General features: G+C 43.6%; 1 protein-coding gene across 3 annotated transcripts in view; it reads right to left on the reverse strand.

The window, feature by feature from the left end:
• Positions 1-16751, reverse strand: part of mpp7a (MAGUK p55 scaffold protein 7a) — a 178769-nt gene that overhangs the window by 24464 nt on the left and 137554 nt on the right. For all 3 annotated transcript variants that reach the window (XM_078162558.1, XM_033639051.2, XM_078162559.1), the window contains one exon: positions 6860-7030. In XM_078162558.1, the coding sequence (XP_078018684.1) occupies positions 6860-7030 (171 nt within the window). The remainder of the gene's footprint in view (positions 1-6859; positions 7031-16751) is intronic.

Raw genomic sequence — 16751 nt, forward strand, 5'->3', positions numbered from 1 at the left:
AATAATAATTAGTTAAACATCTAACTCTGGGTTATTTTATCGTGCATTATATTACTTTTATCACAATACACTTTCATATATTATTATGTATATCGTCTTTATTTATTATACAATTTTTCAAGGTAATCTCCCAAATTTCTATTATTTATTTTATTTTATTTTTACCCATTTTGTTTAAATAGTTCTTTATCTGTTTTCTTGCCTGTCTCGCGGTAACATGAATTAACTTCCATTTTAGATTAAATTATTTATCTATTTATTAATTGAATAATTTCACTGCACTGTGAACTTTTAATTTTGCCAGTTTTAGATGTGAGACAGTATTTCGTTTTTATGTTTCACTATTAAAATGACAATCTGAATCTGAATTTTTCCTCTGGGATCAATAAAGTTTTATCCCATCTCATCTTGAGCTTCTCTGTCCTCTGACCAGTGTCACTGTTTTCCTCTAAGAAAGTGTTGTTCAGTGTTTTTGTTATATAATGTTAAATCAGTTCGCCACAGTGTGAATTCAATTTCCTATTTTATTAAAACAAAATCAACTCAGTGAAAAACTTTAGAGCAAAGATAATTGATTTAATGTGAGGAAGCTACAGTTACAGGTCGTTTTTAATCAGCTCTTCTCTCAGAACATTAAACCTCCAGTATAATGTAGGTACACAGCAGAGGTCAGGCAGCCTTTTCCCGTACTGTCACAAGTCACACGGTTTTTCCATCACATCCCCAGGGTGGAAACTGAGGCAGTGAATTAGAGAGGAGAAGGCAGGAGAGATTATCGGAGTATTGACTATTGATTCATCTGTGGCTCGAAAAGCTGAGCATCTCTCCAGCATTTAATACTGTAGCTAACTGTCCAACATGTGGAGATGGTAAAGCCCAATCAAGCTGAGGGGAGTAACTTAATTTGATATTAAGGAACACAAAAAATACGGCAGCTTTGGAAACTGTTTTGCAGAAATATCGTGAAGTATGAAGGTCTTAATTTCATGCCCTTAGTAGATGCAGAGATAACAACATTACCCATCTAAGAACCTTGTTTACACTGGTTTTGGTTTGGTGGAAGTCACTGAATCTACCTCCAAATGTCCTGTCTTCTTTTACAGTTCCTCCTCTGTCTCTTTATCTACTCTGTCTCTTAAAGCTATTCAGCAATATTTTGGTGGTTGTTACACGGGTGCTACATCATCCTAATTTGATCCGACTGGCATCAATGTCTTCAGCACACTGGACAAGAAATCAGCTTTGCAGTAACAAGTGCATGGCTGGGCGTTTCAGTGTTTTACCACAGCAGTGTGTGGACAGTTAGAGACAGTGCTTGATCTGGGCTCGAGATTCCTTGCATGCCTGACGTTCTGGGCAGGCACTACAATCGCATCAAACCCTATTGGAAATTCATTTCTCCAGGCAAATGTGTTTAGCAGGCTGCTCCTCTAAAACAAACGGACAATGAGTTCACTCAGCGATGCGGATTAGGTGGAAAGAGAGGGAGAGGGAGACGAGGGAGAGAGCAGGAGAAAAAAACAAGCTCTGTATTTCTGGGAGAAAGAGCGCTCCTGTTTCCTCTCGTGCTATCTGCGCTGGTCCTCTACATTTCATCTGGTGTGAAGCAGGAAGGTTTTAGAGTGATCCACAACCTGATAAATAGGTGTGGACAACGAGGCTCTTTTAAGCGTAATCTCTGAACACTGGCAGCCTTCACACACAGACAAATTCACACCCCATGCTTTCCCTTTACTTCTGCACCCAGTAACACATGGTTTTGGGTCCTATTGTGGGACTGCTGTAAGTGATAAAAGCTGTTCCCTCAGCGCGCTTGCACTGTGAATTCAAAAAGAGGGGGAAAAAAATAGAGAAAAATACCCCAGCCCTCTTTGGTCCGACGGCGCGAGGCATTCTGTGGTTACCGTCTCTCATAAACAAGCACATGGCCAAGTGAAGACAGCAATCAATCTTAGCTGGGGAGAGGGAGTTTTTCAGTCAAGAAAAAAGTCAGAGTACCTGGGGGTTGAGGGCTTGGGTGATTTATTAAGATGAGGAAATGGAGTTCATTTTGAATTTGTTTCGGGAGCGCGAGAGGAATGCGGCGGTGCTGTTTGAACAAGGCCATGGACCAATGTTGTTGTAGGTGCCGAAGGTGGCAGAGCGTGGTAAAAGAGGCTCTTTTATGAGCCCTATCACAGTGGTGCAGACAGTCCTCCCGGCAGGCCGCAAAGCTCCACACAAGCTTGTTTGCATGAAGCTGAGCGCGGGTATTAGGACTCGAGCGAAGGGGACCAGCAAAGCCATTTCTGCTACCCACGTCATGAGTAACGGCCCCACTTCTGTAAGGTCGTAAAACCATTTTCACCTTGTACATCGCTCCCTTGCTCGCCACTTGTGATATCAATGATGCATGGCAGCAGGCCTTTGTCAGAATACCTCAGATGGCGATTAAAGCTTATTCCAGCTGTGCCACCGCCTGCCAAGGGGCCCAACAAGCCCACCACCAGGTCTTTTACAAGCAGAAGCTGTGCCCTGTGGTCCTGTTCCACCGTCTGACCTTAAACACGCCACCTCTTTGTGCATTGTTTGTCTTTAACAATGCCCCAATACAACAGCAACATTATAAATCTGAACGCCACAATAAAAAAAGGCATAACTCTTACACATTTTCTGGACTAAACTGCCGTATTTACATCGTGTTTATGTGTTTTTCTCTCCCTCCATTTGTCTCTCTCGCTGGCCCTCTTGCGGTACTCCTGGCCTTGCAGATTGCTGTGCCAGTAAAAGTGTCAGATTTCATTACTGCACTCATTAGAGAAGTTGCTTTTAATATCGCGAGCTTAATAACTTCCAGGCCAAGCGTGGAGCACATCGCATGCAGTCTGTGCCGAGAGGCCGAGGCCAGGCCCGACGAGGCCCGGCTCTGGGCCCCAGAGCCACGACCCAGCCTCAAACCTCCCAGCCCGCCTCACATCCAGGGCAGGCTACATTACAGCACTCGCTGCTGGCTTTGCTGCAGCCACATTTAAAGGATGACAGTGGTGCAGTGTGGTAACCATGGCTCATTTACAATGCACCGCTACTACGAATTCAGCAAGAGTTGAAATAATGTTCTGATTTTATATATTTGGATACCACATAAATATTCACTTACGCATCGGTGTATATGAAATAGGTTAGGGCTAAACCCCAAACTAAAAACTTTCAGTTCATCAACATCTTACTGTAAGTTGAGTGTGTCGAGTTACAAGGAAATGTGGAAATCAACACACCATTTTGTCAGGTTAAATAATCAGACTTCTTTCAAAACCATCAGTGGTTTTGTCAAACTATGCATGCAGTATGTAAAAATATATTTTTATTGGCCGTCTGATTTCAAATGTATAAAAACCCAGATAAGCATCTTGATTTGTCTTTGAAACAGATCTCAGTTTGTGCGAGAGGTGGGCAGTGGGTCATTTATTAGTGGGTACTGTGGAACCGTGCGTCCACATTAATGAAGAAATGCCTTCAGGCATTCCTGGAAAGCTTTGGGAGATGGGATGTTTGATATCAAAATAATGTGGGGGTTGTCCTGGAGCAGCGTCGAAAAAGTGCTGCTGAGGTCATGTCAGGCGTTGAGAGTGGTTACCTGACTGCAACTCCAAATGGAGACTTTACTTCTTCTCTTAAGCTGCGATTACACTGAGCGTTTTGTTTAACCCCTTCCTCCACTCATTACTTAATTACTTTGTGACCAGCTACATTATCACCGAGTCGCTGTGGATGTGCTGCTCAAGTGCTCGTTACCGTAGCTTCACTGTCACATGCTTGTGTCTGTCTGCTACTTTCCCCATGGCTCCAAAGCACCATGCTGAACGCCATCTAAAGTTTGTGTTTGGTCATAAAATACCTGTGCTTTCCATCAATGTCTGAGCCCATTTTAACACCACCACCCCGCTGCATCTCCATGTGCACCGCAATACACAGAAAGCTAGCATAGCGTAAGCTAACAAAAGCTAAAGAACACAGTACTACAGCTAAAAACAAGCCATATGTTGGGTTGTTGCGTCATTGCATCATTGGAGCGCTGAAAAAAAGTTGTTGCAAGCTCAACTTTGGTTTGTAGCACGTCACGCTTGTCAGCAGCGACAGGTGTCGAGCGTCAGCTTCTAGCATCATGTCACCGGCTTCCATTTAAAATGACATGTAGCTTGTTGCTGTGTTGCTTGTAGTATGAAAGGAGCTTTTAAACACAAAACAAAACAGCAGGAGTGTAGGGAACGGATTACACAGTGTGTTTATCTGCTCTAACATAAGTTCTAGTTGTTAGCATGTCCAGCTAACAAGCGTTCTACTTACAGTAGACTTCCTGAGCCAAACAGCAGAAACCAGTTAGCTTTAGCTTTAGCCTCAGTCTCCTGAGAGGAAATCGTGTAAGTGGCAGTCAAGTTCATATTTAACAGGTTCTTTGTTTGAATGAGTTAGCTGAAAACACTACAAGTCAGTCTGATACATCATTGTCAAGAATTCATGGAGTTAACGTTAGATTGAGTAGCTAGCTAATTATAACTGCTAAAATTTGTTGGCGACAAAACCAGCTAACCTCAGCTGATAAAATCGACAGTTGCCTGCTAAAAAATGAGACGCCTGCTTTTTGTCTGTGTCTGTCTGAAATCAGGTCCCTCCACTGTTTAAATAATTTCTAAAATTTCAGTGGTATGGCTGCCGTTGGTATAATTATAAAATACATATGCTGTGAATGGTCAGTTGTTGGGATGAAGGCTGAGGCCCTGTCAACATGTATACAGATATTTTTGAAAAACGGTCTCTTCTAGATTTTGGCATCTTGCCCACACACAAACTGAGATTTTTTTCACTGAAACAGATTTTTTTAAAACGCCGTCAAAGGTGAAGATTTTTCTAAAATTTTGGTTACTGTGCAGACATGTCACATGAAGCTTTTGGGAAACAATAACATCAAATCCTTGATTTGTGCATGTCCATTGTTGCTTGATGTAATGGGCATACAATAGAAACAACAATAATGACCTGCTTGGTCTGATGACTACTTTACACTTAAACTTTGTGTTGTTGTATCACCTCACGGACCTCAAATTACCGATTTTAGATTAGACCCGGTCAAACCAGCAGATGTTTCTGAATCTTTCCGGAATGGGATTGTTGTCGATGAGAAACTTGTATGTATGAATGAGCTCCTTCATCCTTATATTGAACAGGAATCAACAGTGATGAGATCTCCGGTGTTTTGAAAAAGGTAACATTACCCTGAACACTTTACTACCTTTGTGACAAGGGGAGACTGCTGAAGACAGCTAACATCAGCCAGCTTTAGATGTTGTTTTTGGGTTATAGTGTGAACAGAGATATTTTGAAAAATGAAGATTGTGTGGACAGAATTTTTTTTTTTTTAAATGAAGGGGACAAATACTTGTTTTCAAAAATATGTGACAGGGCCTGAAAATGGTACAGGTTTGAAGTTGGGGCTGTTGCGTGTTGAATTTTTAAACTAATCATCTTCCTCTGATGGACTGAAGAGTTGTTGAAAACACATGACCTTATAGTGAGGAATAATGTGTCTGAACCCTGAACAGAAAAAGGAAAGAGCAGTTACCAAAGGAAAAGCGTTGGAGAGGAAAAGATTTAGAATAAGAAAAATCAAGAGACTCTGGGGAGAGGAAGAAGGAGAGAGGGAGGCAGAGGAACATAAAGCAGATCTTTCCTTGGCCCTCCGCTTCGTTACGTGTGAAATTGTCCATAGGTTGTCCTCCAAATTATGGACGTTAATTGAAAATATTTACATTAGCATGACAGGTGGGAGAGGTTCAGCATCCTCTGTGTAAGGCTACAGCACGCTGGCAGGAAAATGGGCTCGCTAATTAGCAACACGCCTGATGAAGTCCATGCTCTGTGTGGTGGATTTAAGTGAACCAAGGCCTGGTCAATCAGGCTGGGAGCACAGCCTCAGCAGAGAGCATGCGTGAGAGAGATAAAAAAAGAGTGCGACCTTGTTGCCAGTGGTGTTCACTTCTGGATTAACCTTACAAATGTTTAAAAACTGCTGTCAAAATATGTGAAATGAAAAGATGAAGACCGCAACAGACTTAAGGTCTCACTCCTTGATGAATGGAAATAGATTGGAAGGAATCACATTGAAAATTCAGGGAATGTTTTGTTCCGTCGGTGTCTGGGACATTCTTGTCATTTTTTGTCATGAGTAACAAACCTAAAAAGGAAAATGTGGAAAGGCTCACTGATGGTACAGTTGGTCCCAAGAAAGATTTAAGTCTTTGCTGTTGCACCTGGCTTAGCATATTGTTCCACCATTCACTGGCAACGCTCGTCTTCCAACCACAAATACAAAATGAGAAACCGCTAAATTCATTTCAAGACCTTGGCACGTTATAAACTCTTTGGAGGGCTTTGTAACACCCGCTCCTCGAGGCAAGTGTTAACAATTCTGTCGGCTCAAAAAATTGAAAGGACATTGAGAGTGAGGTGCCGTAAATGAAAGCACTAAATGTGACTGATTAATATGAGGTCTGCTCCGTCGATTCCTCAGAGTGCTAAAAGTCTAAATTAAGGAGGCCCAGAGCGACGGTGGGTTTTGAGTCCCCGCGTTGGGAAGCTCATTTCTGAGTTGGGGGTCAGGGGAGGGCAAGGCCAGGCCACCTGGGGCTTTTGGAGCTGCAAAACTCTGAGTCACACTCGTTTCTGTGATCTGTATGTGTCACCACGCTGGGAGGTGAGGCTTTTTATTAAAATCTAAGGTGCCAAGATTAACAGGAGTAGAGCCCCCCCAAAAACGGAGTGTGAGGTAAGCAGTGACATCAGAGCTTGACAACAGTGGCATTTTGGAGTATAGCTCTCTACTCACCTACAAGGACCACCAGCCTGTGTTTAGCTCCACTCTGCCTGCGGAACGGTACAACCTCCTCGTACGTGGGCACGTCAGCCATGTCGTACATGTCGCTCTTCTTACACTCGTACATGGACTTGTTGGTCTTCTTGTCCCTCCTGCTCAGACGGAAGCTCCTCCTGAACCCAGCTGGAGGTCGGGATGAATAGAGAGAGGAAGGAAAAGGAGACAGAAAGAGACACATTAATCTAAAATATACCCCTGCCCCCCAAAACGTTTGTGTCAGTATGTGTGTTTATGGGGGTTTCTAAATTCAGACACAACTGGATGTACACACAGGCCCACAGCTGCGCAATTCGATTTATGGTCGTTTCAGCATCTTGGCAAACACCTCAGCAGCTCTATGTCCAATACCTCATACTGTATTGTGCAGCTCAGCTTTATGACAGCTATCTTTGCTGTAGGTGAAAGAAGACCAACGTAAAACTCGGCCAAACAGTTTCCCTGGATATCACACTCACACACTTTATCCACATTTTCCCCTCGTGACATGTAGTGGAGTTTAATTTTCTTCTTCTCTGCGTACATGTTAAAGAATTTGTTAAAAACTATATGTGAAATTACTGGATGTTTTCTTATTAACTGTATGACCTTTTTAATCAAAGTAGGAATGACTCTTGAATCTTGTGCCCTCTCAAGCCACACTTCTGCTAAGAGTTCATTGTGTAAAGAGAAAGAAAGCAAGCAATTTCTCCTGTTGTGACTCACCTCTTTACTAAGGCTTAAAGTTACACATAGTTGAAGAAGTATTTTACGGCTGGAAAGATGGTCTTTTCATAAAACTATAAATGGACTGGGCTTGTATAGTGCCTTTCTTTTCTTCCAACCACTTGTAGTGCTCAACATTACATTCACCCATCACGTTCACCCAATCATACACTGGTGGCCGAGGCTACTGTAAATGGTGCCACCTGCTACTCCGTGACCATTCACACGCCTCAAACACTGATGGAACAGCCATCGGGAGCAATTTGGGGTTCAGTGTCTTGCCCAAGGATGGACCTGCTCTGCCTCTGAGCCACAGCCACCCCCTATACTGTCTATGAAGTAGAAAGTTGCACTAACTTTTGAAATTGGTGCTAGATGACCAAAGAAAACAGAGTAGTTTTTACAATACGGGAAACACTTCCTGTTCACAAGTTCTCAAATTACAGCTAAACAGCGCACTGAAATATTTTTCTGAGGACATTTTAGGTGAGAAATAGGTAATACAGTGACAGAATTTTGGTTTATATTGCATCAGCACTGTTTAGTTTTACCGTTTGATCAGAGTTAGGTCTGAATTTGAGAGAGAGTGAGGGGAAGTTTCTCTCGATCCACTTCTATACTCTACGTGCTTATGGCAGTGGGCATATGAAATCTGTAGCTCGAGCAGCAGCCCTAGAGCCAGTGAAAATCTGCTGGATGATGTTTTTTATGTCATCCAGCAGATCTGAGCTAGGAAAAGTGGACTCTGGTAACATGGAGGGAAGTTTACCAAAGTTCATTTTAACATACTACCAACACTGTATTGATATAAGGCTGGTTGAAAATCGGAGTATCCCTTGAGAGGGCATGGCCGCTTTGAGAGGCAGGCTGTCTGCAAGGTGTGAACTCTGAAAGTGTGAAAGATGGATCCACCCCTTGCGGATCTACAGCTCCACCTTCTCATCAAAATATGGTCACCTCAGGTTACTTCTGTCTCTAAAACTCCAGGCTTTAAAACAGGAATCCACAAACCAGTGGGTGACGTCATCGTGGCTACGTCCATTATTTTAGGCTTCTCGTGGTGACTGCAACAGTATGTATAGTCACCGCTAATTAGTGGAAGATGCTTGTTTACGTAACTGTCGGGCTAAGATTTGCATTTCATTCACATTGCAATTTAAGATAGTGGTGAGGTGTGTGTGTGTGTCTATGTATGTGTGTGTCATTAAGTGTTCTTGGCTAACTGCAAAGGAAAGGTTGCCCGGTGCGCATGGGTCACTTTACAACAGCCGTCATCTCTGACTGGTTTATGGTGTGCACCGTGTCCTTGGACTGCCATCACAAAAGCTTTTTAACATACCGATCCAAGAGTGCCTTGATCTGATAATCTACGACAGAATCAGAAGGAGACATTTACCCCTAATTTGAGGACTATGGTTTCATATTTATGACAGATGTTGGTCGAATCCAAAAAGAGCTAAATCTCCATGACATCTAATATCCTATGTCTGTGCATGGGTTGTTTTCAGCCTCCTCTTTCATTATTTCAGCTTTTAATCAGTAATTAATCAACTCAAAAAAATGATGCAAGATTAGGGCAGCATGAAAATTATGGACTGGGAGAAGAATCAGGAATTGAAACAGCTCCTGATATCCGCCCCCTTAATACTTTCCACAACATTTTCAAACCACTGTGGAGCTGTGCAGACATGCAGCGAGGAGAGAGAGAGAGTCTGCATTCTTCTCAGCTTGTTCTTTTCCAAACAGTCCCTTAATAAGGGATGAGGCTGCGGACCTATGCTGAGTTACAAATGAAATACACAGTAAGTCATTGGAGCAGAATAATAATGTTTTTGCATGGGCTTGTGTATACGTATGAGCGTACACACGCGCCAGAGCACTGAATATAGTGTTACACTGAACATTTAGGGCAGACTTTGTTCCACTGTGGGCAACTTGCGGCTTACGTTGTCTGTGCCATTTCTCCTGTGGTTAATCTACTCATTCAGCACCCTCATTCCCCCACTACCCCCCACCCAGGGAGTATTAGCCTCTGCCACACAGTGGAAAACATACACCGCTCATCTGCATTTCTCCTGTAAAGACATCAAACTGTAACCAATATCCACAAGGGTTGACATCATTACAATAAACATTAAAAGTATAATGTTAACAATATCCCACTGAAAGCAAGCAGTCAATTTTCTGGAAGTTCAAACCCCCAAAACCCACTCTGGTCAGTCATTTATCACGACGTAAACACCACTGGTTAATTAGGCTTTAAGTAATACTATGATAGTCATTAATTCTATCTGTCGTAGAGTTTGACAAGCTGCCATCTCACTGGCTCAGGCCAAGGGCAATCTCCTCTACTTTCCACAGGCTAGGCAGGTGCACGGGGTTTTATACGAGGCTCAACACTTATAAATCGCCGTCCCTCAGTTGAGGAGGGCCCTCAGTAATCTAAAGCCCCTAAAGATCACTTAAAGCTTTCTAGACAGCTCCATACAAATAATGATGGTGAATTCTCCGGCCCTCCCCTCTAGCGCTGCCTTAGGGTAGATAAATTAGAGCGACGTGCAGCAGCGAAAAGCATCCAAGTGGCAGCCTCCAGGGCTGAAAATGATGCCAAGGAGGGGGTGCCAAAAAAAAAATGCTGCAGTCCTTTGAATGGCCACTTGAGGCTGGCTCCAGAAGCGAGTCATTCCCATAGACACCCATGTTTAAATGCCCAACTTTACAGCAGAAATAAACATGTTTAAAGCCTGGTACAAAAACGGTTTTGGTCTCTATAGCTTATTTCTCCGGTCATGACCATACACTGTAAAAAATAATGGATGTGGCTACTGTGATGTCAACTATTAGTTTGTGGTCTCCCATTTTGAAGCCTCAAGTTCAAGAAGATGGAGCCAGAAATGAACGTATTTGGGCAAGAGGCTGGCACTGTGGAGGAGCGAGGGGTCGATCTTACGGAGACCAAACACATTATCAGCAGACAGCCCTCGATTCTGTGTATCTTTAAGCCTTAATAAAATGTAAATGGATGAGTTAAAAAAAAATTCACGCCCTCCACAGCTGTCACGAAGGGGGAAATTAGCTATAGAGACGAAAGCTGTTTTTTGAACCATGTTTATTTCTGCTATAACGACAGGCACTTTCACATGGGTGTCTATGGGGATTGACTCGCCTCTGGAGCCAGCCTTAAGTGGCCATCCAAAGAACTGCATTTCGTTCGGCACTTCTTCCTTGGCATCATATTTCAGCCCCAGAGGTTGCCTCTTGGTCATGACAACTGTACAAGGGGTGAATTGTCATATAAGTCACCCATTTACATTTATGATTTAGTTATGCATGATTAAGGGTGGGGATGCTTTCAGTGACAGACTGTCTGTGAATGGCTCCAAGAATCCAAGACTGCAACAACTAAAATGCCAAACTTGAGGCTTCAAGTGAGAATCCACAAAAAAAAATAAAATAAAAAATCAGTTACATCTCAGTGGTTATGTCCAATATTTTTAAACAGTCTGTGGCAGCACTTCATTTCTCACCAACATCTCCCAACAGCCACCTCATCTTCGGCACTGACAGAGAGAGACTTAGACAGAGGGGATGGAAATTAACTTGATCCAGCATTAAGGAATGATTCAAGTCCCGTTCAAAAGCAAACAGCCTGCCTGTTTGTCATGAAAAGCCTTGAGTATGTTGGAACACCGACATGTTTGTCACAGAATGATCCAAACACAAGGCTTACTCGTAGAAAAGGAATGCAGATATGTGTGGCACTGAGATCCAATACCTCTGTAAATGGTTTGACAGGTCAAATCAAATTTGTTGACAACAGATCTGTTTTGAATTTGCCTGGAATGAGAGCTGAGTTGTGTCAGTGTCCTGGTGTGTTTTTCCTGCAAAATGAGCTGTGTGTCTCGGGGTATGGAGTTAAAGTTTCCTTGCTTAGGTCCCACACACACACATGCACCTCCTAATGGTGTGCACCAGGCTGTGACTGGGCAATTGCCAAAACTGCAATTGCATGCACACACACACACACACACACACACACTCATACACACAGCGTCTCTCACTCTTTCTCTCACACAGACACTTTGATTCAAAGTCCTTTCAGTAAAACAGAAACATGAAAAAAGCGGAGGAAAAAAAGATGAGCATATTTAACGTAGTGTAAACACAAGCTGTGACTACGCACACACACACACACACAGGCATACACACACAATTGCTTGGAAGTCACCAGTGGTCCTGCAAGCCCATTTTCCAGTGTGATAATATCTAACAGCCACGTAGGAAATTCAGCATGTGCGTAAAGAAAGCGCCGGAGGCCTCTGCAAACTGTGAATACAAACTGCCCACTCGGACACTAACATCCTGTGCACTGCTTCACACCAGCACCTGTAAAAGACATGGCTACAACTGTAGAGGGGGGGGGGGAGTACAGTGCAGTGAGACAAATGTTCATAAAAAAATAACAGATGACTCAAAAAGACTAAAGTCATGCATCTGCCAACGGGCGTCTGAAAGAGGAGAAGCCTGAGAACAATACACGCATCAGGTCTTCCAGACATCACGCGTAGGCGATCAGTGAGATGACAACACAGAGAAGAATAAAAAATGACGTTTTCCTTCCAATCAAACCTCATTTTGTGCAGAAAGGGAGAGAGAAAACGTGCAGTGAAGCTGAGAGGAAAAGGCTCATAGTGAAACCACCTGTTGCGAGGCCCCGGTGCCGTGAGGGCCGCCATCTCAGGCCTGTGGACTAACTACAGGAGACCGCGCTGACAGCTCCAGTGCCATCCTGGCTCTCCCTGCGGGGGCCCTCTCTCCTCTGGACTAATGGAGACGACATCTATGGAATTAACCACGCATGGCAGCTGGGGATTAAGTGAGTATTATGCTCGTGGCTCGATGCCGCGCGCTGCGGTTTAACGCTGTAACACTTAGTCCCGTTCGTGGGCACCAAATGTGGTAAGCATTACCGACGCTCTCGGCCTCACTATGCGTGCCCATAACTGGCTTGGTTGGAAGGGATGAGGAAGGCTCGTGGTACACAGCTCGGGAGGTGGAGGACGCTTTCCACACTGTCAGCCATTATTACCCCGACAGTGAATAAAAGGAAGAGGAGCATTGCTGCTCGTAATGACAAAAATACAAAAGCCTAGGGCAGACAGAAGGACTGCTCTGCTTCATTTATCACCAGTTTGCTTTGCTTGCATAATGCAAGGAAGCATGTGAGACTGTCAAAGCAAAGTATGCCCAGATTTCTGTAGATCTGACATTATTATAAAGACAGAAGTTGAGTCATGTCACCCTGGGCCAACATAATGTGCTGTAAGAAAGCCTCCAGAGGTTTCGAGAAGGTCCCAATGAGAGGAATTAAGAGAGGAAAAGAGAGGAATAAAAAAGGGAAAAGGACAGTAGTTGGAAGTGGAATCAGGAAAGAGGAGAAAGGGAATCAGGAGAGGAAAAAATGAAAAAGGAATCAGGAGAGGACTAAGGAAAGGGAGAAATTAAAAGTGGAAAGGAGAGGAATCAAATGGGGTGAGGAGAAGAATCGGGAGAGGAATCGGGAAAGGAGGGGAATGAAGAGTGGCAAGGAAAGAAATCAGGTGAGGAATCAAAAGGGAAAATGAAAGGCATTGGGAAAGGAATCAGAAAGGGGAGGAATTAAGAGAAAAGGAGAGGACTCAAAAGTGAAGAGGGAAGGAATCTGGAGAGGAATCAGGAAAAAGAGGAAGGGAACTGGGAGAGTAATCAAGAGAGGAGAGGAATTAAGAGAGGAAGTGGGAGGAATCAGGAGAAGAAACAAATAGGAAAAGGAAAGGCGGCAGCAGAAGAATCGGGAAAGGAGAGGAATTGAGAGAAGATAGGAGATGATTCAGAGGAGGAAATCAAAGGGGAAAAGGAAGGGGCCTGGGAGAGGAATCAGGAAAGGAGAGGAATAAAGAGAGGGAAGGAGAAGTATCAAAAGAGAACAGGAAAGGCAGCAGCCGAAAAATCAGAAGAGGAGTCAAATGGAAAAAAAGGAAAGAAATCAGGAAAGGGAAGAAATTAAGAGAGGAAAGGGGATGAATCAGAAGAGGAATCAAAAGTGAAAAGGAAGGGGTCTTGAAGAGGAATCATGAAAGGAGAATGAAGGATTTAGGAGAGGAAACAGGGAAGGAGAGGAATTAAGAGAGGGAAGGAGAGGAATCAGGGGAGGAATTAAAAGGGAAAAGGACAGGGATCAGAAGAGGAATCAGGAAAGGAGAGGAAAGGAATCAGGAGAGGAGAGGGGAAGGGGAGGAGAGGAGAGGAGAGGAGAGGAATCAGAAGAGGAATCAAAGGGGAAAAGGAAAGAATCAGGTGAGGAATCAGGAAATGGGAGGAATTAAGACAGAAAAGGAAATTAATCAGAAGAAGAATCAAAAGGGAAGAGGAAGGGGCCTTGGAGAGGAGTCATGGAAGGGAAAGGATTGGAGAGAGGAAACAGGAAAGGAGAGGAATTAAGAGAGGAAAGGAAGGGGTCTGGAAGAGGAGTCATGAGAGAAGAGGAAAGGATTTGAGACAAGAATCAGGAAAGGAGAGGTATCAAAAGAGAAAAGGAAAGGGATCAGGAGAGGAATCAGGAGAGGAGAGGAGAGGAGAGGAGAGGAGGAAAGCTGGGGACATATCCAGACAGACAGGCGTGTGTCCTTCAAATGCTCCCTGCACACAACTGTTAACAGGCATCTGTGAAAAGGATTATGGTACAGTAGTAAAGTGGGCTCCATGGCTGATCTTAGAATATTTGATTGTATCAAATGTCTCACTGCTTCTGGATGAGATCACAACGATGTGAACATACAGCACCTGATCTTACCTCTGGACTTCAGAGAAGAGAAATTACAGCTGAGCCGATGCACTTCTCTCAACTAATAAACACAATCAAAGCAAAAGGAGCAAGTTTGTTGGTGTGACATTAGAAATACGTACGTGTAGCAGTCCATGGTGGTGAACTCATTAGAGTGTTATCTGGGGAGAACACATTCTGGGAGTAGTTTCCACGGCCCCCGCACTAAGCATTTGGAAAGTGGTACCCAACCCAAGTGTTACAGGCTTATACGGTGGAATAGCGCTCTAGACCTTTGGCTGCGAGAGGTCCATTTGTGTCGAGCGCTATTTGTTTTTCCCCTCCGTCTTATCCCACAGCTCTTTGGGCTCAGGAATGTCTCGTCTCAAAACGATGCCTGATGCCTTATGTGTTGGCAAAAAAAAAAAATAAAAAAAAATCACGCACACACACACATGTACTTCTGCTTCTACTGGAGTCCTTGGAGCTACTATCAACATGCCAAAAGGGGCCAGTGAGTGCCAAACGAACTGAGACTAAATGCCTGCCTTCCTGTTTGTTTCATCAGTCTCAGTCAGAGAAGATGTTCGACAACAAAGCCAGTCACGGAAATTCCACGTCTCTCTTCCGACTCTTTAAACAACTACAATGGTCTGTTGCTAATGCCGATAAAAGCACACCTGTTAAGCCAGTGCATATACCTGCTCTGATTGTATCCACATGTTGGATGACCATAAAAATGCGTATCATTTCAGTCTTATAAAGGTCTCTGTTTGGGCGCAGATGGGGGAAAAACTCACTGCTCCCAATGCACAGGCCGCTACACGTCCACAGCTATTGATCCTGCAGTCTGATGAACTCATCTCAAAATGGAAATGGAGCATTTTTTATTTCAGTTTATAACACTTTACCATTTTTTCCATAACTTGGACATAATTGGATTGTGAGGGGCTGATGGATATCGCAGCTCCCAATCGTTCAGCTTTAACTGATTTAACTTGCTTGCTTGCCCTCCATCCATCCATCTGCTTTCAGTCCAGTCACCAGAAGAAAATGTTGGCATTGTACGTTTCTGAAAACCACAGATTTGTTGCATTTGTACATCTAATATGCATATCAACGTTTCTAAAGTGACTTATGTGCTGATTTTGTCATTGGGAGGTGGAGGGGATGGTGGATGACGTGACACCTGGGCAAGCTGCAGACCGCTGTTTGAGAACAATAAACAACAATACTGGTTATTTTTGGGTTACCCTTTGCAGGATTGTGCCAACCTGGATGTTACTAAACAATTATGGCATGGAATGGCATTTCCTGGTAGCGTTTGAGCCACTAAACCTGGGTGTTTTTCATCGCTGCATCACTGCATTTGAGCCACTAAACCTGGGTGTTTTTCACTGACGCAATGTGGCATTTGAGACACTAAAACTGGATGTTTTTCACCAACGCATCGTGGCGTTTGAGACACTAAACCTGGGTGTTTTTCACTGATGCATTGCGGCGTTTGAGCCACTACACCTGGGTGTTTTTCACTGTTGCATCGCGGCGTTTGAGCCACTACACCTGGGTGTTTTTCACTGTTGCATCGCGGCGTTTGAGACACTAAACCTGGGCTTTTTAAACTGACTCACCTCTGCTTTTCCAACCATTTTTGTGCCAATAAACCTGAGTGTTTTATGCCAAATCATGATCTTTTCCCAACCAAAACCAAGTGGTTTTTGTGCTTAAACCTAACCAAACCTTCACCCAGGATTGTTGACAAGTTTCAATGTATCTGCTACAAAATGTGCAAATATATTGTATATGTGGTTTGCAGAAATGTATAGTGCAAACATTTTTTCTGATGATTCGGTTGCTGCCTTCCTCTCTGGATGTACAGTGTGTGACTTTTGCGATTATGTTAGTGATGAGTCATCATGCCTGTGCTACCATAACACAGGACAAGTGCATAAATGTTTCGGTTTTGACTCGAGCTGAGTGCATATACGAATGACTTGGGGAAAAAAAATTCTTGGTGCATCTTCTATACACAAATTAAATGTACACTTGATGTGAAACTGCCTTTAGGTTCTCTGCGCAGCCTCAAAGTACTTTATAAAAAGGCCCGATAAGAAAGTCTTGTGAGACACAGTTTTCCTGCTCCCGAGTCGGACTTTATTCTCTCCTTTGCTGGCTCTAAAATCTAGCAACATCTGAGCACAAGAATCTGCTCGCCCCCCAGTAGTGCTTGAGGATCGCTTTTGGCTAAGGACCTTACAGACGTTGCATCACTGCAAGAGGCATGAAGGGAAAACAAACCCAAAACTAAGGACAACAACTGCCTACCCCCTCCCACTGCCT

This window comes from Epinephelus lanceolatus, chromosome 20 (assembly GCF_041903045.1).
Source record: "Epinephelus lanceolatus isolate andai-2023 chromosome 20, ASM4190304v1, whole genome shotgun sequence".
In the NCBI taxonomy this organism is placed as follows: domain Eukaryota; kingdom Metazoa; phylum Chordata; class Actinopteri; order Perciformes; family Serranidae; genus Epinephelus; species Epinephelus lanceolatus.